This window comes from Phytophthora infestans, genomic scaffold, assembly GCF_000142945.1.
Source record: "Phytophthora infestans T30-4 supercont1.2 genomic scaffold, whole genome shotgun sequence".
Taxonomy (NCBI): Eukaryota; Oomycota; class Peronosporomycetes; order Peronosporales; family Peronosporaceae; genus Phytophthora; species Phytophthora infestans.
Genome location: NW_003303757.1, coordinates 1,140,139 through 1,166,153, shown reverse-complemented (window position 1 = coordinate 1,166,153; position 26,015 = coordinate 1,140,139). Strand labels below are relative to the sequence as shown.

Genomic DNA, 26,015 nt, shown 5'->3' with positions numbered 1-26,015 from the left:
ACCACGACAAGTTTTGCTGTACGGACGTCGTAATCGGAACTCTGGGACGTAAAGCGTGCTGAAAAGCGATAAAGAAATAGTCAAGTTACTAAACGTTGAACACAGAATGAATGTCTGGGCTTGCCTACCTGTGGCGACGCCTGTATTCGTAAAGCTGGTGCCGTCAATAGTGAGATGCGACGTGTAAACTCCGTCCGTCGGCCGCACGCGTGTGACTTTTGGAGTTAAATAGACGCGGAGCTGAGGCACCAGCAAGAAATTCTCGTTCCGAGATCGAGTTGCGAACCGTGTTGGCGAACGTCTTCCCGATCCGCATCCATCAAGTGCCAGTGCTGTAACCTTCTTGCAGTCAACCACGTACTGCTCGTTGACCAAAGCAATAGCACTGTCGCTCTCGGGGGCTTTGCGCGGGCTCTTTCGCAGAGGCTCCTTCATCACTGCGTCATCATTCTCTTCGATGCGTTCGTCAACATTTACACTCGTTAAAGGCCTCTCAGACGCGGGTTCACTTAGTTTGACGAGCTGCTTCGGTAACGCGATACTATCGAAGTCGGACCCGTTAAGAGAGACGTAGACGTTCAGGTAAGAGGCTTCAGTGGCCACGTTCAGCAGTGGCGGCGTCGTACAAACCAGACTCGTACTCGAACGGTACTTGGCCTCCACGACAATAGTACGGTCACTACGGAGAGTCTGAGTGGTGTCATCCTTTGTCAACACTGCGAAAGCCACGCGTAAGCAGCCAGTATTGACGAAATTACTCCCCGACAGATACAACGTCGAGCCGCCAGCGATGGAAATGAACTTGGGCTCCACCTCAACCACAATCGGAGTCAGGACAGAGTAACATGTCGATGGAGCCACCGACCAGAAATCTTGACCGTTGAGAGCTAACTCAAGTGCCAGTTCGGTCGGCACCAGCGATACCGGAGCTCCACGTTGGCGGAAAGCACGAAGCAGCTTCTCCTTCTTCGCCGAGTAGAGACTTGATCCTGCTTTCCCTTGAGACTGCTTCCTGGATTGGGGCTGAGTCGTAAGGACAGAGATGATCGACGAGCGCAGCGCCTTCTTGTGTTTCTTGGTCTGGGCCACAGGAGGGACGAAAGCGATCGCCAGCTCCACTTCACCTAAGCTTGAAGCCGGAGCTTGAGGTTGTTTCTTTAGGTTTTTCTGGCTATGCACTGCTGTTTCCTCGTTTTCCTTGCGATAATATTTCCCACGGATACGACGCAGTGGGAGCCACGCACGGAGCACGAACGGCTGCGTTTGCTTGTCTTTTACGGGGAATTGGAGCTCCACGTGCCCCAGACTTTCACTCTGGTCGGCCGTCAATTGATTCTCAAACACCACACGAACGGAGGGCAAGTTGAACTCGCTGTCAGATGTCCACTCGAAGTCGAACAATTCATTCCACACGGGCGAGAAGACTCCGTCCTTTCGCGTGCTCTTGAGCTGCATCTTACCCACATAAATGACCGCGAACGGGTTGCACGCATTCTTCTTGGATGCACGTAAATTACGCGCACCAAGCAGAGCGACAAAAATCCCCGCTGCACGTGTCCACAGTTTAGGTTGACTGGTAACGCGTCTTGGACTCCATGCGCCTCCTGCTCGAGGTCTCTGGATGGGACGGACACTTGACAGCGCAGACAACGGGAGCTCTGTGGCGACCGCGTTGGCCACGTTGAAACGCGGCACGATGCACTCAAAGCGCGACTCGGACACAAGTTGAGCGTCCGACACTTGCATCTGCCCTCTGCGTTTGAAGCGTAGTTTAGGCGCCAGCCGCATGTTGCTGACTGCTTTCTCGTCGAATCCCTGGACAATAATCTCCGTCGTTGAGAGTCCGGACACGAGAGCGGAGAGCGGGGCGACGGACTTGATTGTGGGCGTCTTGTACATGACAAACGAGACTTCATCTCGTCCAAAGCGCGGGACCGTGTCCACTGCCGTAGTCCCTGAGCTAAGCAGTGCTAACTCAACACTAACAGCAATACTGTAGAGTCCAAACTTGCTCTGTGGCGAATAGAAGTACACAGCATCTTCGTGGGGATAAAACTCTCCCGGCACCATCACATGTTCGAGATCTCGAGCGCCGCGCTTCCACGTGACTCGCACAAGAGGCGATAAACCGGATCGTGAAGAGAGACACGCGTCGATGTTTGTGCCGTGCAAGGTTGCGTACGTATTGCCCGATATGGGGCCGCCTTTAGGAGTCACCGCGTTGATACTGAATAGCAGCACATTCGATACGCTTGAGGCCTCTGTGAAGGATCGTCCGTCAAACGACACGGAGTAGTAAACGTTGTAGCTCGTCAAGTACGACGGCATTCGGAACTTGAGACTTGTCGTGGAAATGAACGTCCCGGCCACGTCTCGCGAGAAATAGGGAAAGAAGCCGTCGTTCGTACTCTCTGCTCGCTTGACTCGGTTGATTGTTGCAAGAGCGCGCTGTTCCTCGTTGCTGTTCGTGAAGCGGTTCTTCTTGAATGCGAACAAACGCACACAGACCCGACCACTGTTGACGAAGCCTGAGCCAGTAACAACCACGTCGCCCCCTGCTGATCGCGGTAGCACGCTGGGTGTAGTGTGCGTCACAGTTGGAGGGTTGTACACCAAGAAAGAGTGAGGCGTGGAGTAAAACCCATCGCCTGACGAGACTTGAACGTCCAGAGCTTGAGGTGATAGCTGCTGCAGCAAGGAATACGGAATTTGAGACACGATATAGTCCGGATGCAGCATCAATGGCGAAAGTTGAAGAAGCAGCTCCACTTCAGTTGCTACTCCAGGAGTTGCGTCGCTGCCAACATAATTTCCGCGCTTTAAATGCTCTTCGAATCGTGCAGTGTAGCGTCGAATGTCCGAGGATCCTACTTGAATCCCATTGAGAGGAATCCAAGCCTGGGCGAGCTCCAGCGGCTTCGGCAAAGAAGGCTCCGAAAGCTCAGCAGTTAACAACAGTGGAGCATGTCGGTCAGCAGCAACTCGAAGCTCGAATTCCTCCTCCCAGCTCAAAACAGAGCCCGAAGAGATCGCTGCGAAGACGCTATTCTCTCTACATGAAGCGAAGTGTCGTTGGTCGCCACATTCGATCCGAATTGTGAAGGTGAAAGTGGACCACGACGAGACGAGAGCGACAATCGACCCACCACTTGTGGTGCCGCCAACGATGGAGCTGAGATACTTGTCTTCTTTCCGCTGCGATGACGAGGTTTCATTCGCCGTTTTGGAAGCGTGTGGCACAATGCCAAGGGGATGAAGTAATACGCGCAGGTTCTTAACTGCAGCGATCCGTAAGCTCAGCACGTGAACTTGGTCGACTTTGCCTGCAGCTGTGAAATATCTGTCCTTGTCAGACACCCGAATCGTGATCTTGCGGTTCTCGACAAAGTGTTCGCCTTTTAAGCGAAGTGTCATGGGTTCCGGTGGCTTTTTGGGGTCGTCGAGAGAAAGAAGCTGTCCACATGGAGGACGTAGCGCAGTCACCTTCCAGCTCCTTGGATCGTAACAGTGCACCGTCACACTGTTGGAGAATACGACACCTCCGCAGCTTATCACAAGCGTAGCAATGCCACTAAAGGATAGCGAGGGCATTGCACATTCCAGAGTGACGGTCGGTCCGTTTGCAACCTGTGGAGAGAGCGAAATCGCTAACGAAGTCTGGAAAGTGTCGAAGCCTGAGAGCACCAATCTTGCGCGGGATGAAGCGGAGATGCTTCGAGACGAGTCGGCGCTAGTAAAATCGAACGTGATCGGGACGGTGTAGGTTTGAGAGCTCACGGTGCTAGCCCTCTTGGGAGACAAAGCGAATCTTGTCAGGGTATCCCTCAGTGCCGACGAGAGTGATGAGTTCTCTTGAACTAGTTTGTCAACAGCTTGGACTGGAAGTGTAGAGGCGGTAGGTGAATCCACGTCATGTAGTGCCAGCTGACCAACGATCCATATCGAGGACTCCACTGGCGGACCACACAGACACAGCTGCACTCCGTTGCTGTCCGACACAAGCACTTGGACGTTGGCTTCTTCTTGATCAAAAGTGCCGAGGGTTTCGCAGCCGATAGCTCCAAACCGAACGCACACGTAGCAGACTTCGCAGGCTGAATCAATGATGACACTTGGATCCACTTCAGTTAAAACACTTCTGCAGTTCTCGTGCTCTTCGGGCTCATGTGACGTAGCAATCGCTGTGATTTCCTTCCCACTGCCATCGATAATCGCCACATTCAACTGAGCTGAACTCGGCCCAATAACAGCGACATGCTGCTTCCTCGCAGCAGGTAATTGAGTCAACACCAGGTGCGTTGTCGATGGGTTGGTACGAAGTGTTGATAGCGCAACAACCGAGGAGTAGGAGGCATAACCACAGGACGATGGCAAAGCAGCACTAAGCAGAACTTGCTCGCCCCAGTTTGACATGTCAAACACGCAGCACCCTGCGCCATCTGGTCCCATTTTACCAGCCTCACTCTGGTTATCCACACGAGTCGCCGTCACCGTCACACGCTTCAGCAGCTTTGCGTTCGCAGGTATCAGAAACACTCGAGCCGAGTGAAACGAGCGCTTCTGCCATCCTCCGAATGGCTCCTTTATTTCCTCACAAGCAGCGCCGTCTTGACCTTCGTAATCGAGCTCAACAACGTCGGCTTCATCTCTTTGGCCGAACACTTCTAGGACAGAATGCGAGGCCCCCTCTGTTTGATCATCGCTGTTGGTTGCTGTGGCCACCTCGTCTTTCTTCTGCTCACACGATCGCGGTGGCATCCTCGACCGCGCTTCTCCTAACGCGACACTGTTCTTCCTCAGTGCAAGCTCTCGGATTTGAGCGTTTCGTTTGGCTGCTGTCGTCACGTCTTCTGGCGCTAGAAATCTCAGTACAGTCGACGGGGAACACTGCAATGCGAATGGACTTCCGCCAACGTTCGAGCAGAATCGAAACGTGGTGTGATGATGCTCATCCTTGATGATCATAGCGGGGTGGAACAGCAACTCGCCAAGACACACGAACTGCTGAGCGTTTGGAGAGAAGAAAATGTAAACAGCCCCTGGGGTAGAGAAGTCCGGTACGACACAAGTGACTTCGCTCGCACTGATGACTTTCCCAGCAATACATGGCGACGATCCAGTCGTAGAGGGACGGGGAGATGATAACTCGGGTGTGACCGGTCTTCTCTTCATCCCAGGCGCACCAACAGCTTGCCGACGTGAAGATACCGCTGTCCCGATGCTGTCACTCCGTGTGGACACTGGCGGACTGGTTGGAATGTTATCAGATGATAGAATACTGTTCTGGAAGTACGTGATCGATCTGCGCATCGTTGATTGTCTCTTGGAAGGATTCGCAATGACCAGCTCCGTGCGCGACTCCGTTTCGTGCAGCAATACAGAAGACTTCCGCCGCATGGAGACCTGCGGGTTGGCACCGTCGAAGCGGAAGCATACCCGTTCTGGTGAATCTGTCAGTCTGAAAGTCTTGGGTAACACGACTGTAAGCATTCGTGAATCCGTTGCTTGACGCCCTCCAAGACACTGAGTCGGTAGGTGTCTTGGGGACCATTTGACCTGACGAGGCTCGATATCTTGGTAGTAATGAAAGCGGACACTGTGTGCGATGAACTGCTCGCCTGCGTTTAGCGTAAAGTCAACCAGAACGGTCGCTCCACTCTCAGCGTCAGAATGACCTCGAGGTGTAGCTCTGACGCTCGGTCGAGTGATTCGTAGAGCACCAAGTCCACTGTCGCTGTTCCCATGGGCAGCGGAGGCTCGATGGGCCTTTAAACTCTGCTCCGCAAGCATTTGGTACGTCTGGGTACGTGCCTTCCCGGCTGCGACACCTTCTCTATTGCGAGGTGAAGGCTGCGGCAACAGTGAAGTGCTCTGAGCTGCTGAATCGTTACCAGAAGATATTGTTTTATCCATAAACTCGACGGGTGGAGTGTTGCAAATGATAAGCGGAGACGCACTAGCTGAACCGCCAGGGAACGTCCGACTGTATCGCGCAGGTACGAGAACACACTCGCGTTCGTTTAAACTGGAGCGGAACCGGACGAAGATCTGGGCCGTGTCGAGGATATGTGCGCCTTCAATGACGAGCTGTGTGCCTCCCGATACAGGGCCACAACTGGGGGCGATTTCAGTAATACTTGGCGATTCGTAGGAGTAATACTTCTCACGATCACTTGGGCGTATGGCGAATAGCTGACATGCTGAGGACGCTCCACTACCACTCGGCAGCAGGATGTCCACATTAGACACACAGGCAACACGCAGCAATGGGGCACGACAGGTGACTCGAGCATTAACGTGATCGATGTCTCCAAGCATACACATGATGTCTGCAACATTACTTGATAGCTTGATAGGACTAGCGCCCCCATTTGGGGTTGTGAGAGGTAAGCGAGTGATCTTCTCTGTTCCTTTGATAGGCGTAAATTGCACTTGACATTTCGTTTCTCTTGATAATACCTTCAACAGCTTCCCACCGAGAAACAGCACCACACTCGACCCACCCGCAGCTGGGCCAGTAGCTGTCGCCAGACAGAATGGCGATGAGAAGTGTCGAAAAGGAAGCAGCGCAGTGCAAGCGGTGCCACTCAAATTGCCAAACGTTTTGCTCACGTACTGAGATTGCGAAAACTGCTGTCCGTTCAGACTGATTTCATGCTCGTAGAAGCCCGGAGGCGCTGCGGGAAACCCACACCGAAGAGCTCCGTCACCCGAGGCAGATGCCGTGGAGTTGGATATAAATTGCGCACCGACAACGATGCCATTCTGCTCCGGCTGCATTTCATCTTGAAGACTGAAGCGCACCAATAGGTTGCAGCCAAAATCGCGTATATGTTCGCCTTCGATGACAAGCGCGTCGCTCGCTCCTTCCAGAGCAGCCCAACCCGGACTGATCCGACGAAGAGTAGGCTCCACGTAGTACGTGAAGTGTAGCGGGCTCTGCGTCGACGTGTAGCTGATACCGTTCAATGATATGCCTAAAACTGCCGTACAAGGGCCATCAACAGGAGGCGCAATAAACCGAATAGACTCTCCAACAATCTCTCCTTTCACGAGTAGCGGAGGGAGCGTCTGGTTGCACCGTAGACTTGACTTCCGAGACAGAGGCGGCGCTACGGAAGTTGAGCTTCTGCGTTTCGTCAGCCTTGGTCGCTCGAGTTCACTTCTGCTCAGTTGGATCGAGACTGTGATCTCTCCTGTCTCCACTATACTTCCACACCACGCTAAGACTTCCGTTCCGCCTCCGATTGGTCCAGCGGCAGGTTCGATCTTGATCACTCCCTCAGGTGGATCGTAGAACAAAAACTTGATGCGCGTGTCTTCGAACAGCTCACCGTCTCCACGTGAGAGCGAGACGCGAAGGTTGACCAGCTCATTGGACGGCCACGCAGGCGAAGTACACGACAAAACACACATCTCCGCATCAAACTGGGCTTCGACATCCACTGCAGTGTGACTTTTCTCACTTTCAAAGCGTACGACACACTGAAGCAGTTGCGTGTGACTCGGCAGACCTTTCACGTCTTCTACTGCCAGTTCCAATGGCGTGTGGCCTGAAATGGGTCCACAAAGTGTTCCTCTCGCTACGTATCGCGTGGGTGCGTGATACTCGAAGTAGCACGTGGAATCACTGAACTGCTGCAGATTATACGACACGTGGAGGACTGCGCGACCCAAGCGCATGGAAGGTGGAGAGATGCATCTGATAGTCTCGTCGTCCACCACTTTTGCCCCCACAATAATCTCAGACTGCCCGTCGAAAGCATCCTTGAATTGAGACGCGAATCGAGCGTAGATCTTCGTGTCGGGAACAAACCCCTTACCTTTAATGACGACCACAGTCCCACCGGATGTCGGACCAAACGCGTACACTCGGTCTCTCCCAGCAGGAGGAAGAACGAACACTGGAAGCGGAAACGCGTGGAATGTAGCAGCTGAGAGCTCGTTCTCTTCGGTTGGCTCCCCTTTATGCTCCTTCAGCACAGCGGGTTCGTAGTGTTGCTCATTAAACGAGATGCTGACACTGTGAGTTCCTGCTGACAGCTCGGGGGAGAAACACTCAACAAAGCGTTCGTCTCGAATTCGGCCACTTGTGGGCAGACTATCGCCAAATCGAAAGTCCACAGTCGGCGTAGCGATCCGTTCTGCAAACTCAAACGAGACTATGGACCCACTGCAGACGTATCCCACACGCGGGTTCATTGCTACGAGTGTGGGGGATCGGTAGTATCGGAACACGAAAGGAAGAGATATCGGTTGTCCGTCGATGACGCTAATCTGCATGATAACTCGCTCAGACAGCAGCATCCCACCATCGACACCCCCTTGACTACGACGATCTGGCACTCCATTTGTTATCCCCGGCGAGGGAGCAACGATAGGAGCGTGTTGCCGATCTGGACTAGCGCGGAGCTGAGCTAGCGATGGACACGTAAAGCTCAACCGCTGTCGCTTGACATTTATCTCTGCCACGACGGTAGTAACTGGTACCGGAGCTGTTCTAGCAGCCACGCGTCTGTCTTTACCTTTGGATCGGTCAGCACCAGTCGATTCCAGAAACAACGTCAGCTTGACGACATCGTCTGGTCTCATGTGCACTCCATGCGCCACAATTCTTGTCTCTCGATCGGACAGTCCGAATAGCGGATTCGCTGATGTTAACTGGGGCACGTTGTACACACGGTAGTGGTCTCGCAGGTTTCCGACGCCATGGAAACGTACGCCATCAAATGACACTTCCAAGTGTGCTGTAGTCAAAGCTGATAAGCTCTCCACGAGTGTACTCAAAGACGGAGCCATAAGCTCCACGCTGGACGCCGTCCAACTACTTGCATCGATCAGACCGTGAACAACCTCCGACTCCTCTTTAGAGGACTCATGTTCTCCCGCCACCGCCTCGATAACTCCGAGACGTAAGCGCACCAGTATCTTGTCCGTGACGATTGCAGGTGCAATGAATACAGTTAAAGTCACAGGAACTTCAAACGCGCCGAGTGGGGGGTCCACACGCGTGATCCCGTAGTTTGAAAAATACCGCAGAGGAACGGATGTCCCAGATAAATTCGCCCCATTCAACGCGACGTCGACGAGCGCATTCTGGTTAGCGTATTCATCAGGAAATACGGGCGTAGTTGCGGTAATTACCCCATCACGCGCAGTACCCGGGACGTCCTTAAAAAGTGGACGACGACCAGAACTCGCTGGAAAGCTAACACGCACTTTGATGCGGTCCGTCTCGATGAGATTCGTACCGTAGATCTTGAGTTCACTTGACAGACGCACACACGCACAGAGTGGGCTGATACGCGTCACGGTGGGCGAGCTGTAGAAAATGAATTCTACTGGCGCATTCGTCTCCTGGTCGTGAAGGTCGCACAGCGTGTACTGCTCGTCATTCAGGGACACAAACACTCGCGCACGCCCCACGTTGAATGGCGGCGCACAGCATCGCAGCTCTCCTTTCTCAACGAATGCTGACACCTTTCGACTCAGCGCAGACGACTCAAATATCACGGACATCTGAGCTCCATGATCCACAAGGTGCTCTCCTTGGAGTCGAACGTAGCTCCCGCCGAGTATATCTACTGACAGAGGCACCGCAGAGCGCACAACTGGAGGTGGGTAGAAGAGGAAACACAAGTACGACAGGTCCTTGGCCAACGGATTGGACTGTACAGCTGTCGGAGGAGTATCAATGACGGGAAAGAACGTCACTCCGGCGTCGTAGGAGACTTGGACGATCGTCAAATGCGGCACTTCACGTGTAGAGCCCGCTAAGGTCTCAATCCACTGCGGCGACTTACAGGAAATTAAATATTCAGGATCTTCATCGCCATTTTGACGAGGTACGATCGACGGGGAGCCCGTAAATGTCACGTCGTTGCTTGAATCGGGAGTTGAAGTCGCTACAGGATGCCCTTCTATCGTCTTGCTTTTGGTGAAATCAAGCGTAGAGAAGCGTACGAGCAGCTTTATCCGCGGTGGAACTTTGTGCTTCATCCGAAGCTTGAGGCTTGTATCCCCTGTCGACGGTCCATGGTGCTGCGTGAGCGATCGTATCACAGGAGGCAGGTAAAGGGAGAATGGCAGTTCGCCATGGAAAGCCTCTCCGCCCACCGCTACAGCTACTGTAAATCTCCACATGTACGGCACATTATCCCCGTCACTCTCGCTTGCTCCAGCTGCTCGCATGCCATTCAAAGCTTTAATGTTCTCCAGAAAATTTGGGGTCTTACAGATCAACAACCCTGGCGTCTGGGAGAAAGCTTCTGCGTTCGCAACCTTCGCGAGGCCACCACCACTCTCTGAACCACTGTAGCTAACCGGTTGAAAGCGAACTCGAATTCTTCGAGGTGGTTCAAGTCTTTGCAGCTGGTAAAGCGCGTCCACATGTTCCAGACAGAGACAGGAATGCCGAATCGTGACTGTAGTTCCACCGGCCAGACTGCTGCTCGCTGGAGAAATTCCTTCCAACGCTCGATCTCGATGCAGCAGGCCAACAACTCGAGACTGACCGAACTGCCTACCGCCATTCAACGAGACACTGAACGTCGTGCATCCAAACGGCAAGTTGGCTGGTACTGTACATCGCACTTCGGTCTTGCCAAAGTACGTCGCGTTCAGCACCGCCACCTGCACGTCCTTCGCTGGCTTCACTCCGTCTCCTTCTGCTGACGGCAACTCCTTCTGCAGCATTGCCACTACAAGATCCCCCGTATCCACAAATCCGTCCCCCACCACTTTAATCTCCGTGATCTGTCCACTCGTCACACTAATACACGCAGGCTCCACTGCGCGTAAGGTCACATCTCGAAGGACTCGATAGCCGAAGCCTTCGGGCGGTGCGTCGCTCTTACACCGGAAAAACTCCACTCTATTGAGTGATAGCTCCACACTGACCGCTCCAAAGCCCATTGTCGGAGCGTCGAACTCCACCTCGTAGACTCCCAATGGCGAGAGCTTCCACTTGCCTTCTCTCGTCTGCTCGGACACGGCTCCAGTGCGTTCCGACGCTTGCTTGACGCGAACGAAGACTGGGAGAGTGCTCAAATCTTCCAGAACCTCCAAGTGTCCACCTTTTGGTGTCGCTTTATGGACGACAGGAGCAGATAATTTCAAGATATTTAACGTCACCGTGGCGGTGACTGCGGGGGACACCATAAGGACACTTTGAGGACATATGCGTCGCACTTCCAGCGGTTGGTGCAACTTGAATGATAACGTGTTCGACCGCTGCTCACCTCCGTTAAGTATTACCTCAACGCTCAAAGGGACCAATTGCGGCGCGCTGGAGACCGACGCGGAGGACGCAGCAAGACACGTGCGGGCTGCAATGGCACGCGCGGCTTGGCGTTCAAAGCTCGGGAGGACGCATTCAAGCTGAGTATCGAGCAGGAAACGTCCATTGATGTCTACTGTATTAGAAATGGGCTGACGAGTTGTCCACGAGAGCGGGTCACAAGTGTCCGAGTGGTTGTCGTTATCCGCATCCTGCAAATCCACGCGCAGTCGGACGGTGAGCGAATGTGGAGGAGGACGGAAGCCCGCGCCATGTAGCACGATGCGCGTACCGCCAGACACTACGCCCACACTGGGCTCGAGCAGGCGCAGACGCAGAGCCGCCGCCATGCTCGCCGCTTGAAGTGGACCAGTAAGTACACCGGTTTTCTATCAGATAGAATATATATTTGTCGTCTTTATTATAACTTAAGAGAAATTAAAAATTGGCTCGCAGGAAAATGCCAGACAACCGGTATACTGGATATTACCTGTATAATACCTCTCCTTTCGTACTGCATACAAGTACCTCAGATTACCACCGGTATCAAATCTTCTCTACCGGTAACCTGTCAATTCGAATTCCGGTAGGTTCGGTACTAATGTTGTCAAAAGACGCAGTTTGAAGATGGCGGAGCATGGAAGGGAGACCCGCGCCGCCGAGATGCTGGAGGAGATGATCAAATCCACGCACCATCTGGACAAAATTCTCCAACGCATGTGCGCCGCTGCTTCTAATGTAGCAGAGCAACCCATACTTCAGGATATAACTACTGAGGAAAGTAACTACGAGTTCAAAGATTGCGTCGAGGATGCACCAATCGAACAAGTGACACCAGAGCTGTACTTCGAGGTAGGTAATTCGCATTACGTCGTAGTGATTTTTTAGAGCTAATGTCTATGATATAGTCTATCAGGGAGGTGTTTCGAGCCGCCGGTGGAGGGAAAATTGAGATTCCGGCCTCTGTCGTGGACATCCGAAGCTTATTGAGTGGCTTGGGTGAGGATTTATCGGTTCGATTCGCCAGTTGCACCCGAGACACGTCGTTCGTATTCCCGTCGCTGGTTCCTGCGACTGCTGATGGAGACTTTGGGGTGACATCCTCGGAGTCAAATGTATCATACAGCTATTTCGTCTCGCGATTGAGGCGGCAAATTGTTGCTTGCGACCATATTGTACCGGTAGAACACGCGGACAGAGCTGCCCAGCTGGCGTTTATGCTGCTAGAAGAGCAACAGCGACGACTCCTCGGGGCCATCAGCAGCCAGTTCCCGTATCAACGGGGGTCCGTTTACTGGGTCCAGAACGATCGTGTATGCGAGGTACGGTTTCAGCAGATTGTGCTCTGTAGTTTTGCTTTCCACGCTGATAGCTGTGCAGGTTTTCGTCCAAGAAGCCAAACACGACAACCAGTGGGGGCTACAGCTAAGACTGGACGTGACTTCTCATCTTCGAGCACGAGTTGATGCAGACGACTCCAGTCGACAGAATCCCAACGGCTTAACCGACCCTGGGCTGTCCTCGTGCACACGCTGTCTGCTATTTCTTCCTAAGACAAGCTACCTACAGGGCGAAGACGCCGCGCTTCAATCATCTATAGCAGTTGAGCTTGCATTGTTCGTCCCAGAGGGTGAAAGAACCGATTCTGAAGAGCCAAGTAGCACTGTGAGGGAGGATTCTGAAGACCAGACAAGTGCAAATACCAGTGTAAAGCCTTTAGACTCACTGGAGCTGCCAGATATGCTCAGTGTGTCGCTCTGGGGCTCCCACGACGAAAACCCCATCCTGGACAACCAAAACAGCGCACAGCCAGTGAACAGATCGAGCACCTTCCGAAAGATTGATATTGAAACGGTACGCTCCTGCAAACTCCAGTCAGCTTTGAGTCTTTGGTGTTCTTATCTCCGTTTCATGATTGATGTAGCCATTTCCGAGGAATCAAATTGTCAAGGCCGCTTGTAGTCGGTACCACACGCTCTTCCTCAACGATATGGGGCTGGTATTTGCTTACGGACACTCTTTGGACGGTGCTTTGGGACTCGGCCATGACTTGAGCGGCTACGTAGGCCAGCCTACGCTGGTGGACTTCTTCTTCGACAATTTAATTGTTGTGCGAGACATCTCTTGCGGTGGGGACCAACTAGCTGGAGCACATTCTGCAGCTGTCAGTCAAGATGGAGAGCTGTACACGTGGGGAGTGGGGATTGCACTGGGGAGAGGGACGCTCAGGAGTGCGTCCACACCTCAGCGGATAGCGTTGCCCCCAGTGGAGACAACTGCAAACGGAGCTGAAGCGACAACGACCGTCGGATCAGTTTCATGCGGCAGTGGGTTTTGTGTCGCTCAAACACGTGAAGGCCACGCTTTCTCGTGGGGGAAATGGGGCGACGGACGTCTGGGACTCGGACGGATTCCAATCATCGCTCGGACGTCTCGACGACATGGAGGCGGAGCTGTACGAAAGCAGTTCCAGTCTTTCCAGCTGACTCCGAGGCAGATTCAGAGTATTTACGTCACTCAAGTGAAGCCTTCGCAGCATGAGGCGCCGTTGTTCTCGAAAATCGCTTGTGGAGACGCCCACTGTGTCGGTCTCACAAGAAATGGAGCGCTTGTCACTTGGGGGAGAGGCAACAGCGGTCAACAGGGTCGAGGTGATGCCAGCGACGCTCTCCATCCTACAGCAGTGCTGAAAGAGAGTGCGCACAAACAGTGGCGAGATGTAGCGGCGGGTGAGAACTGGAGTATGGCGCTTTCTTTCGATGGTCGAGTGTGGACTTGGGGGGCGTGCGGAGGCTCAGTGCTCGGCCACGGCTTGTACGGCAGCCAGAAGAATGCTCTTCTAGCTGAGATGATCCTTCAACGGCACCAACGGCTTCTTTCGCAGCGCAAAAAGTCTACAACAGCGTCTTTATCGTGTCCTAGACTACCGCAGCTGAAGTGGATGACGCCCCAGATGATCCCTTGCTTTGCCTCGCCCGATTTTCGCATCTGTAGGATCAGTGCTGGCACCCAACACGCCGCAGCCATTTCAGACACCGGTGATCTCTACATGTGGGGAGAAGGCAACTCGGATGACTCCGACGGTCTCGCTCTGTCCAGTCTACCCAAGCTTGTCAACTCCGGTCAAAGCCATGGGGAAGCAGGAGCGGATGACGGGAATGCTGCAGATATTGGAACTCACAGCGTCGAGCACGTTGTTTGTGGTGGGCACCAGACAATCGCCTTCACTTCGGGCAGCTTCCTGGCGCGTTCCATGACCAAATTGTATCGTGACTCCGTCGCGCGTGATGATAAGACTGGTATTGCAGGTGCTGACCTCGTTTTAGTCGTCTCCGGTCAGCGTCTCCCGGCTCACAAGTTGCTGCTTGCTCAGCGTAGTCCTGTGCTGCGTGAACTCATTCTGGACGAGGAACAACAGCAGCAAAATCGCATCACAGCGAGTGACAGCGATACGTATAAAACCTCAGTGTCTGAGACGATGGAGTTGCTGCTTCCAGCTCTGCGAGCGGACGTGGCTCGACTGCTTTTGGAGTTTATCTACACGGACAACTTTACTCTCGACGTGAGCAAGAGCTCGTATTACCTGGTCCACGACGTGCTACGCGCTGCGAAGCTCTACAAGCTTCCCAGTCTTGTGCTGCTTTGTCGTCAACGTCTCTTCTCTGCATCTCCGTCGTCGCTCTTCGGTGCGTCAGCCTCTTCGCCAGAAATCGCTAAAGACGAGCTGAGCGATTCTAACAGCGAAGGAGACGAAGACGAGCTGGAGACGCTTCGTAGGTCTCCTCGCATGCTGAATGACGACATGAAGTTCGCTCTGAGTGACGCAGTATGGGCTGATACAGTGCTCATCGCCGAAGGACGCCGCATTCCGGTGCATCGCTGCATGCTCATTGCTCGAAGTGAGTATTTCCGAGCTGTGCTGGCGTTCCATCGCCTTGCAGAGAGTGAAGCTACCAAGAGAAAGATGGCAGTAGTGAACGTGGAAGACTCGTACGCTGCAATTGTGCGAGTGCTTCGCTTCATCTACTACGACCAGGTGGCGCTACCGCAGTCGAAAAGGAACGGAGAGACCGATACGGACGTGAGTGATCAACTCCTGGAGGACCTGGTAGCAGCAGACAAGTATGGTTTGGAGCGACTGAAGCGTCTATGTGAGCACGCGATTCGTGTGACGGCAGCCAACTGCCTTGAAGTTCTGGTAGTTGCTGAGTTAGTGCACGCCGCACACCTGAAGCAGGTCGCGATGCGGTTCGTCCAGACAAATCTTGCAGATGTGACAGCTCGACGGGAGGATTTTCAGCGATTCCAGGAGGATTTTCCTCAATTGCTAGAAGAACTCTACGCCAGACTTCGTGATGCAAGTCGAGATGAATTTCTTCTGCGAGTAAGAAACCTTTCAGCTGTATCTCAGCATCCTCACAAGCTAACAACGCTATCTTTCGCAGGAATGGCACACAGAGGTGGGGACAAGTTTAGCAGCTCAGCGTGAGGAGCAAGAGCTGCAGTGGGGCAAGAAGTCAGATACAGCAACGTTTCCGTGGGTGCCATTAAGCTTAACACTGGCGTTTGGTACAATGTATTTGTCCATGATGCATGCTCAAGAGCACGAATACTCTGCTGTCCCCGCTACCAACTTAGTAGCGATTGCCGCTATTGGAGGAGCCATCGTTATGGGATATCTGTAAATTATTCTTTTACCGTACAGTATCATTTAAGACATCAGCATCATTACCCCCGTTCGAGACGAGACTGCTTGTTGCGTAACATGTGAACCACATCTGGAGTCCTGGATGTCATGGCAAAGCGAATGCTGGGTCTGCATCACAACGGTCTCGCAAGATTTCCACAACGTGTGCATGTCTCTCACAGCGGCTACCTCAAAGGCATAAGTGATGCCGGGAAATTCACTTCCGTCCGCCAATTTCTCGACTGCTACAGAGTCATTGGCAGCACCACAAACCAACGCACAGCCTACGCGCTTATTCGCTTTCTTCAGCAAGATCTGTACCAGGTTACAATTTATGACTCACAAGTTGTTGCCATTGCCAGTTCATCAGTGAAAACAGTTTTTGTGCCAGCACGTTAACAACTTAAATGTGGCTTCTCTGCACGGCCATCGTCAATGCAGGTTTTCCGAGCTTCGAAAGCGTAGGAAGCCCCCTGCGCACGATGGCTTTCAATAAGAACCCGTAATACTGCATCGTGACCATCTGCTGCAGCACCGAGAAGTGGCTTTACAACGTCGGAAGTATGCGAATGATAACTCCCCACCAACTCAATCAGGCCATTACTTGCGGCCGCTTCTCCACAATACCAACAGCTCGGGTTGACATTGTAATGAGTCCGCTGTAGATAAAGTGTCATTCGACCGTGATTGTGTCCAGCTGCTGCAAGCTTTCGATCGAGACTGCACTGCAATGGACAATACCTATGTAGCCACTTGAGCGTCTTGTGCTCTCCGACGAAAGCCGCTGATGAGCAGCCTTCACTTCTGTTGGAATGGAGCCACTAGAGAAGCGAGGCGCGGCCTCTAGCAGCAGCTCCGTCCATTGCCAAACTATTGTACAGTGTACAGCTTGCACATGGCTCCGTCGATGGTATCGAGCTGCTGATAGCCTGATGTACATATGTGGTATACAGCCTGAAATTTAAGTGGTAACGCTTCCTCGACCAGTAGCTGAGGTAGATCAATACATTTCTTCCCTCTCGCTTCTGCTGTGCTTCGAGACTTTCGCTTACTTGTAGCTCACTATCCGAGTCGAGCACGGTGTCTTCTTCGGGATAAGCCGATGTCATCCAAGTGACGGTATCTGTCTAGATCGATCCGAAGATCAGTTTGTTACTGAGTTAGTGAGATCGCTACGATGTCTTTGTATCCCTGAGCTTTGAGCTTTTCTACCATACGACGCGTATCGCAGGCGGCAATGCCCAGGTCGTTCTCGATCTCAAGGACTCTTTGTGATCCATCGCGAAAGGTGGCTAGCACTCGACGACATGATGAGTTGGCACTCCAGCCCACACCTCCACTGAGATGCCAGGCGTTGCGTATCATGAGCTCAAACTCGTCTTCGTTGATGATCCCAGCGCTCAGATCTTTGTAGTACTCGAGGAACTCGTGCCAAGTGATAACACCGTCACCGCGTGAATCAGACTGCTCGAAGACACTCATCATCTCCAGCATCGCGTCCCGAGGCTTCATCCGACCCGCGAGGACTTCAGGATGCTGCGAGGCATCGTAGAGACGCTCAACTTCTTCCACTGTAGCTTTGCCATCTCCTGAAGTGTCCAAGAGAGCAAAGGCCTTCTTCACAAGCAAGATGCGGCGCTTTGACATGGATCCCTGTCAGCCAGTAGCAAGTGGATTTAGACCAATACTTCCCCATACAACCCAAAAAGCGTACCCGAAGTCCACGCATGAGCTCGTCAATAGTGATCTTTCCACTTTGGTCGCGGTCGAAGCATCGGAAAGTGCGCTCCAGTTCCTCTGGATCGGCATCATGAATCCCCAACTGTACGATACCATCGCGAAATTCCTGTGTAGGATCAACACTTTGTCGTTAGATAGAGACCGTATCAAAGTTCATCCCTGCATGACCAGACCTCGAGCTCTACCACGCCGTTGCCGTTCTGGTCCATACGACGTAAGAGCACGCCCAGCGTTCTGATGCCATTCTTGCCACCAGCTTCCAGAATGCTTTCTCGTACGCGTTCCAGAAGAGTTCGAGTTCTTCCATTCAGCAGAGCTCGCCCAGAACAACCCGTGATGGCTTGAGCAAACTCAGCGTAGCTCAGTACACCGTCCAGGTCCGCATCGTATCGGTCAAAGAGAGCTTCAGTCTCAGCTTGGACACCGACAAAGTTGAGCGACAACATAGCACGGGCAAACTCGTCAAAGTCTACGACCCCAGAGCCGTCCCTGTCGAAGTTTCGGAAGTGCTTAGCGAGTAAAGCTGTCTGACTGTGCTCGTCACGGTAACCGGATCGTACCTCAAACATCTCGCGCAGTTTGGTCTCCATCGCGTCTATTCTGCTATCGCTCATGAGAGTTCTGCTACTTTGAGAGTTTCCAATAACCTGTAAGTTACAGGTCGTGTATGGGAAATTCTCAAAGTAGCAGAACTGTAACTGTGTCAAAAAATGCAGATCTTTCGAGTGTTGGGACGTCATTTACTTGTCTACGCAAAGTGAAAGTCGGCTTCACGTTCTTTTGTGGGAAAACGTCAGAACGTGTATCATCCTGAAACGTTTTGTCAGTATGTGTGAAACGTGTGTCAATAGGTGTATGGGCTGCCATCGGTATTGACAGTATGTGACAGTCTCAAAACAAACGCCAACAGGTGTATGAAAGTGAGGTTTGTGTGTCAAAATGTGTAGTGCACTATAGATCACTGGCCGAGAAGTGGCTACAGTGGGTTTGGTCCAAACCCACAAATCGCGACGCTCAGCGACCTACCTCCCACAGCCCCAAGGCAAACTCGCACACTTTGCGCTTCCATAAACGAATATTGCGACTGAGGGACAACAATGGATGTCGACGTGGATGATATCAGTGAGGGGAGCGACTCAAGCGGTTCAGCGTGCTTGACGGTTGGCATAGTATTTGAGTCAGCAACGGACGCTCTCCATGCTGTACAAGACTATGCTCTTAGCCTCGGAAAGGCAGTCAAGGTCAGGCAACGAAGTGGAGTCCACAGACTCATTGGGTGTAGCTCTGATGGATGCAAGTTTTCCGTGCGTGTGTATCGGAAACGTCGATATGGCACCTAATCGTGGCGCTTGAAAGTGTTGGCAACCGTTTGGACGTGTACACACACTTTCAGCCGTGTTATAAAGTGTCGGTGCATGCCAATGCATTTCACGCTAAAGCTGTCTTTATACCGCTAGAATCAGACATCACCCAGAGTTCCGAATGGCTACCTGCATTTTTTTTTAGAAACCGGGACGCCCCAAGACGAAGCGCATCATAAGTGTTGGAGAGGACGGGAATAGAACTTCACAGAGTTGCTCAAGTTGCCATCGGAAAGGCCACAACAAGCGTTCATGCACGCAATCGGATAGCACATAACACATTCAAAAAGAGTGTCCCTCAGTCGCTATAGAGCAACAAAGAAGTCAATTTCGTGTTTTTTTTGTTTTGTTTGAGCATGCAGAAGGTCACTCAACTCCGAGTTTAGGTCCGTAATGAAAGGAAGTGTTTTGACTTCACGTCGGCTCTTCGCTTCAGTCTTCCCTACACGCGAAATACACGGGCCTCTGTAGCATGGCCCCCTCCAGAAGGAGGCAAACCCGCCAAGGGGCGCCGTTTTCATCACTCCACAGCGGTAAGCCCGCTTAGAATCTCGGACTGGGGCCCGCCTCTTCATGTACCGGTGTTTCCTGCTCTTCGCCTTGAAATACCCGACTTTAGATGAATGCGCAACGCGTGAGATGCGCTCTTGCTCTGCGTACAACGGCGCAGTTCTCTTCGACAGCGCCGCAGCTCGCGCCATCTCGGCGTCTCTCACTTGCTGGAATGTGATTGTCTCGTAAATGGGTCGAGTCTTCTGTGCTGAACACTGGGTTTCGCCCTATTTATCCCCAAAACTTGTGACAGTACGTGTGGTCGGTTCAAACCTGCCGGTGACCATCACTCTGACTGGTTCTGTAACCGCTTATGACAAACGTTTGCCCAATTGATACACGTTCTGACGTTTTCCCTTCTTTTGTAGGAGTTGAAGAGAAACACCGTGTTCCTACGAAGACTCGACTGGTTGTGACCTCCATAATGATTGGAGAAAATGACTTGTTTGGCGGATCTTCTTACTGTATTACGGTACAGTCGATTTGTTGAATTGAGGCATCACCATTGAGTTCGTCATCATTACCGCGAAATCGCCGACTGCTTGCACAATGCGCTGTGAGTCACACCCACAGTGTGAAATCATGTGTTCATGTAAATATTATCCAGATACAGTAGCATGAATTATGTGAATCCACGGACGCTTTTCAGTCATGACCTGTATTAATAATTCTGCACTTTTGCCGACAATTTGTAATTCCCTATCGCGAATTTTAATCATGGCTGGTCAGATACAAGTAGATACACAGTGGCGATGGCGGCGATCGAAGTCATTCTTCAATTTGTTGCGTGCAACACACTCAACAATCTTCACACTCATGAAATCCGCGCTTCTTTTCACGCTCGTGGTCGCCGCTGTCCATGCTCAAAGCCCGCAAGTCATCAGCCCTGCACCGAGGCGTGAATCGAATGAAATCGACTGCCCTGAGTACTGTCTCGACGTGTACGACCCAGTCGGCGATGGCGAGGGTAACACGTACTCGAACGAGTGCTACATGAAGCGCGCAAAGTGTCACAACGAAACAACCCCTCCCGCCTGGAAGGACCTCGTTTTGATCACCGGTAGCTCCACTGGCGAGCAGCCTCCCAGCAAGAAATGTTCTACAGTCTGTCCTGACGTTGAGTTGCCAGTGTGTGGCTCGAACAGGGTCAGATACGGCAACCCGTGCGAGTTGAGAATCGCGGCCTGCGAGCACCCCGAGCTCAACATTGTCGAGGATTCTGGCAAGGCCTGCGTCGGATCCAAGGTGACACCGCAGGAGGGATAAGCTGAGGAGGCATCCAGATTCTGTAGACTCGAGGACGACATAATACAACGCTCATCTTGAATAGAAACATTTCTTAGTCCTTACTGCTGCTTGTCCTGCAGCATCTTTTTGAGTTGCTGGTTCTGCTGGGCCACGTATCGAGCGTTACTGCCTGCAGCACGGCGGATCTCAGGCTCCTGTATTTAAAACACACAGTGTGCTCAATTCACTCATCACATGTCCTCAAATAACAATTGTCAGTGTACAGTACCTCGCGCTGGAAGTTGACGTCGGCGCGTCGTTCCGCCCACTTCATGACGTAGTAGCCGCCGATGATAGGCGTTGTAAAGTACACGAGTCCCATGACGCGCTGGCCATTCTTGGACAGCGGGATACGCGTGGCGTGGATCTTCTTCTTGAGCGCCTCATGGCGCTCCCCAAGTCGGCGCAAGAACTCCATGATGCCTCAATTTGCGAACTGATGATTTGCAAAATTGGGCACAATCAATTACCGTAGACGTCATAATTTCGCGTTTTGTGACAAAAGCGTACCGTGGATGGCATAAATATATCGGTATCGTGAAACGACGCAAGGCAACCATGGAGAGAGGACATGATGCATCACAGAAAGCCAGCGAGAGTAAGGAGGTTAAGCATTAAAATGTACACGTAATGTATTATGATTCAGTTTTATTAATGTAGTAGAAGCTGAGAGCTATCCTGATGGCTATGACACAACTTATTACTACCAGCAGCAACAAGAAGGTGACGGAGAGGGGAACTTTGAGCAGACAGGATACGACGATTATTGCTCGCAGCAGGAAGGCGGACAGGGTAGTAATGACCCGTATCAGTACCAGTACAGCTATGATGCTAGTGCTGGCACCTACGATGCCGACGAAGGACAAGACTACTATCACTATAATACTGGTGAGGGGTATGACGCAAGTCAGCAGGCCTATTCTACGGAGACGCCGGAGACTTGGAGCTATAGTCCGGAAGAGGGACAACAAATGTACTGGGAACAGCTCACGACGGAACAGACTGGTGGCTACTACTACGATGAACAGGGGAATCTAATGGACGGGTATGGAAGAGACGAGTCGCCTACGAATGTGTTTAATCAGGAAGCATACTGGGAATCCGGTCCAGACAGCAACAGTTCTCCATACACTGAAGGCCCAACATCGGACCCTCAAGACGAGGAGGGGCCTGGATCTACAGAATCTACTCACCCTACGACAGAAAGTGTGGCAACTCCAGAACTAGAAACCTCACAGGAAATCAAGAAGAAAGACAAAACTGCCAGAGCAGCGTCGCCATCAAAGAGAAGGGTGAGTTTCTGTGCTTGTCTTGGCATGGTCAGGGCCTTAAAATGCGTACTTGTGAGTGAGTAGAAGACGAAGATGGAACGTATCGAACAACGTCAAGCTGTGTTGGAAAAGGAGGAGGAAGAACGCCTGAAAGCACTGGAAGGAGGCGAGACTTCGCTTACAAATACTAACGCGCCTGCAACGAGCAAAACGAAGACAGTGTCGAAGAAAAAGACACGACTTGTGGATCGTGAGAGAGCGAAGATCCAGCTGAAGCTTCGCATTGCGAAAGCGATCAAGCGCAATCGTATGCCGGTGCAAATCCGCATCCTTCCGACGGTATTACAAGCGGTGTATCCAAATTATGATATCCAATGCCAGTTCAACTAATCGGTTTGTCATGCGATTGCAGACTCGAAAGCAATTGACTCCGATGGAGAAATATTTTGGAAGCAAGAGCGTCGAGTGCGTTCTCTCTGACATTTTCTGGGCATCAATGAAAGGAGACGTTAGTCGTGTGAAGTATCTGGTCGAAGTAGAAGGAGACAGTCCAACGGATAGTAAGCTGGACCCGTGGAATGTGCGTGAATTGTTGGCTCTTCCTGGCGCGTATTTTGCTCACAAATCCTAAATGGCCTTCGCTAGCTTCACCAAACGCCTCTCCACTGGTAACGACCAATAACCTTTAGGGTGAAGGTGGGTCCTAACTGTCTTTATTTATTCTTCGTTCTTATGTATCTAGGGCAGCAAAAGGCGGGTCAGTGCCAGTTGTGAATTATTTACTTTCAGCAGGTGCAAGTCCAAGATGTTTGGACGAGAACGGCAGTTTACCCCTGCAAGTTTGTAACGTTTGTTCAAAGCTGGGGAGCTTGTACACTGACGCTGAATCGGTGTGCGCTCATGGCAGACACCTCTCGTGTTGGGCTGGTCACGTTGACACCAGTATATTGCTGCTACGTGCCTCCGACCAAAAGGATCTATACGTTCAGGACTATGATGTACGCTACTGTCGCTCGTGTCAAAATATCAAGAAAATCATCAAAGGTGCTTGGTTTCGATTTACAGGGTGCAATGAGTCCCCTGGATTGGGCAAATGTTCGGGAACACACAAAGCTGCTTAAAGCGATCGAAAAGGTGAATGGTAATTTATTGGCCTTGCAGTCACGAAGTCTTCTGCAGCTGACGTCCTCTACTTAGTACCAGGACTCCTTATGGCTGCCTAAGTTCGTGGATGAATTGATCCGAGGTATCGTACGCTACAAGATCAAAATCTTTAAAGACCCACCGAAGAAACTCGCAAAAGTGGAAGACAAAGAAACACCTGTAAGTGCTGATGCAAAACTCGACAGGGTTCCTACGGCTGAATCCGAAAGCTTGGAAAAGGCTACCCCAAGCAGTTTTACCATTTGAAGAGAACACCCTTGTTGTCTACGGGCTGACTCGGTAAGGGGTTTACATGTACATGCTTGCGGACGGGAGCATGGAAATTGATTTCTGTCTCCTCATTCGGCAAGATGTCGAAGTGTAGTGGTGGATAGTTCAATGGCAAGCCTTCACCCACTCACACAGGGCAAAGCACAGGAAGGCGATGCCGAGCTGGCTAGTTAGGGGTTAGGACAACACAGCCAAGGCATAGGGCGTGCTTGGCAGTGAATAAACATTAGGGATTCTACTCTAGAAGACTCACAATAGACTTTTGGGTTTACCAGGAAGCGCCAGCTTCCCTAGCAGTAGTCTTATCGCTAAGACCTACTACACGAAGCGAGCGCCTAATTGCAGTTAAAATATAAGCTACTATTGAGCAGAGGGTTAAAATAGAATGATGTGCTACAGATGGAGGGTACGCAGTGAGGTACACTGATGTTATTTAGTGAGAATGCTCGATCGGCTACGCTCGACCTTACAGCATCCACAACTTCTGCAATCGATTTTTTGTGAGCCACAGTCGAGCTGAAACAGGCCCCGCTTGGATCATCGACAATATTGCGCTCAGGGTGATCACAGGCGCGGATTGCAGTACTTGATACAGTCCGAACCGCACACAGGCAACTCAACTTCGGGACAGACTTCTGGACAACTATTAACTGGGAGTGGATCCATCTTTGATCGCTTCCATTATCTTGATGGTTGTCGAAAAGGAAGGGTCAGTGGTCTCGCTCTTCTTGGGCGCACTTTGTGAGCGTCATGAATCAAGCGTTTCGAGTAAAAGTTGCTCTCTTCGTTCGCTGACCGGTTTCAAAGACGGTGATACAGGCATTCCAAGTCGTGAGTTTATGGGGGTCGTCGATCACACGCGGAGGCCGAGCTTAGATACGGCAATGACGGTGGTCAGAATTGTGAAAAGGGCCGTGAACTTCATGACTGGAAGCGATCGGAGTTGCGTTGTTTGCAGCAAATTGAAGAATGTAACTACATGAACCGGTATCATTGCGCTCTATTCATCCAGCACATCTACGCACATTATGTGAACACAACGATTGTGGTCTGTCGGTTTAGTCACACACTTGTGTAGAAAAAGCCAAACTGAAATTTTTTCATTCGCACTACAGCCCGTATTTACTTGTGGATAGGGAATGAACTATGAGCAATAGCCAATGCTAACATCAAGTCTATGAGGAGTCTTAATTGAGGACAGTAGGCGAAGACAAAAAAACTGTTTAGTAAAACACTAGAAATGTTAGAATAGGAGGACACTGTCCTCAGGCTAGACGGACCGTCCGTTGAAAATTAATCTCGGCTGTGGAATGACTGTCCCACAGCCATAGTTTTGTAGATGGCGCAGCCTCTGGAATGAACGACAACAACCCGAACATGAAACGCCAAATTCTAGGTTCTCGACTGCAAATGTATTTCATTCGAAGCTGGTATGACGGGGTTTTATCTTCATTTGAAAATCCTAGAGCCAGAGAACCGTTTGTTTTTCAGCTCGGCTCCCGATAATGACGCGCAGTGGTTTAGTCGCGAAATGGGCCCAAATTCGATGATGGTTGGGAACGTTTCAACCCAATCGTCAAAAATACATAAATATCAGGCTCTCGAAGTTTTACCGGTTCGCGATAATCGTTGGTTCGCTTCATTCCTAGACTTGGATACACCCTCAATACCAATCAATATGCGGCTGATGTAAGCTAGCATTCTCTCTCATTCCTCAGTTGTAAAATGATCTACAATGTCTCGCAAATATTCCTAAGGTGGAGTGCCTAACTATGAGAGAGTTCCAAATGCACAGGACGCCAAAACGCCAACATAGTCAGAATTAAGAAATGGTACGAAAAAATCACCAATTGGACGCCAATAAAACATCTTCCAAAATATCGCACCCGTCACAATTGAAATGGATGCCCATTTTATTCATTACTCTTTGCTGCCGAGGCAGTGCCGGCTCGCTACATGCGGTCAGCGGAAGAGGCTTTGCACTTACAAAGGGTGCTCCGTACTTCTGCAAAGCATGTAGTAAAGGTATATATTTGGGTCGGTGACCATGTAACACGCGTGTTGCACTTCTAGAACCTGCATTTGTACCTTTCTGCAAGCTTGGTAGCTAGGTGTAGCACCTTACAGCATCATTGTACACCAGAGGTCGGAAAATACAATACTGTATTGTATTGATGGCAAAGTTTTGCCGCAATAAAAATTTCAATATGAGCCCTCCCAATAATAAAAATTGCCGCAATTTAAATATATGGGAGCAATATCTAGCTATGTCTTGAATTCCGTGTACTCTTGCACCAGCCATGATGACCGTGAGTACGCTGTCCCGGTAGTCGACTGGGCAAGCCACCCCAAGCTGGTCATCATTAATAGTCGCTATCATGTTCTGTGGGAGGTCTGACGACGCC

At 51.5% G+C, this 26,015-nt stretch overlaps 5 protein-coding genes across 5 annotated transcripts; 3 read left to right on the top strand and 2 right to left on the bottom strand.

Moving 5' to 3' along the window:
• Nucleotides 1-80: 80 nt before the first annotated feature.
• Nucleotides 81-11,628, bottom strand: PITG_01375 (uncharacterized protein; the record flags this gene model as incomplete). Its single annotated transcript, XM_002907999.1, has 6 exons — nucleotides 81-88; nucleotides 129-3,789; nucleotides 3,934-4,121; nucleotides 4,317-4,578; nucleotides 4,786-9,798; nucleotides 9,910-11,628. 6 exons carry the CDS (start codon nucleotides 11,626-11,628, stop codon nucleotides 81-83), a joined length of 10,851 nt encoding a protein of 3,616 aa, XP_002908045.1.
• Nucleotides 11,629-13,268: 1,640 nt separating this feature from the next.
• PITG_01374 (uncharacterized protein) lies at nucleotides 13,269-15,963 on the top strand (the record flags this gene model as incomplete). The annotated part of the gene is made up of 2 exons (XM_002907998.1): nucleotides 13,269-15,662; nucleotides 15,724-15,963. 2 exons carry the CDS (start codon nucleotides 13,269-13,271, stop codon nucleotides 15,961-15,963), a joined length of 2,634 nt encoding a protein of 877 aa, XP_002908044.1.
• Nucleotides 15,964-16,611: 648 nt separating this feature from the next.
• On the bottom strand, nucleotides 16,612-18,475 carry PITG_01373 (calcyphosin, putative; the record flags this gene model as incomplete). Its single annotated transcript, XM_002907997.1, has 3 exons — nucleotides 16,612-17,618; nucleotides 17,680-17,811; nucleotides 17,879-18,475. 3 exons carry the CDS (start codon nucleotides 18,317-18,319, stop codon nucleotides 17,118-17,120), a joined length of 1,074 nt encoding a protein of 357 aa, XP_002908043.1.
• A 1,959-nt stretch (nucleotides 18,476-20,434) lies between these two features.
• PITG_22681 (protease inhibitor Epi1) lies at nucleotides 20,435-20,884 on the top strand (the record flags this gene model as incomplete). Its single annotated transcript, XM_002907996.1, has 1 exon — nucleotides 20,435-20,884. The coding sequence occupies one exon, from the start codon at nucleotides 20,435-20,437 to the stop codon at nucleotides 20,882-20,884; it is 450 nt and encodes a 149-aa protein (XP_002908042.1).
• A 1,601-nt stretch (nucleotides 20,885-22,485) lies between these two features.
• PITG_01372 (uncharacterized protein) lies at nucleotides 22,486-23,399 on the top strand (the record flags this gene model as incomplete). The annotated part of the gene is made up of 6 exons (XM_002907995.1): nucleotides 22,486-22,515; nucleotides 22,589-22,756; nucleotides 22,822-22,844; nucleotides 22,919-23,174; nucleotides 23,242-23,317; nucleotides 23,374-23,399. The coding sequence occupies 6 exons, from the start codon at nucleotides 22,486-22,488 to the stop codon at nucleotides 23,397-23,399; spliced, it is 579 nt and encodes a 192-aa protein (XP_002908041.1).
• Nucleotides 23,400-26,015: the final 2,616 nt, after the last annotated feature.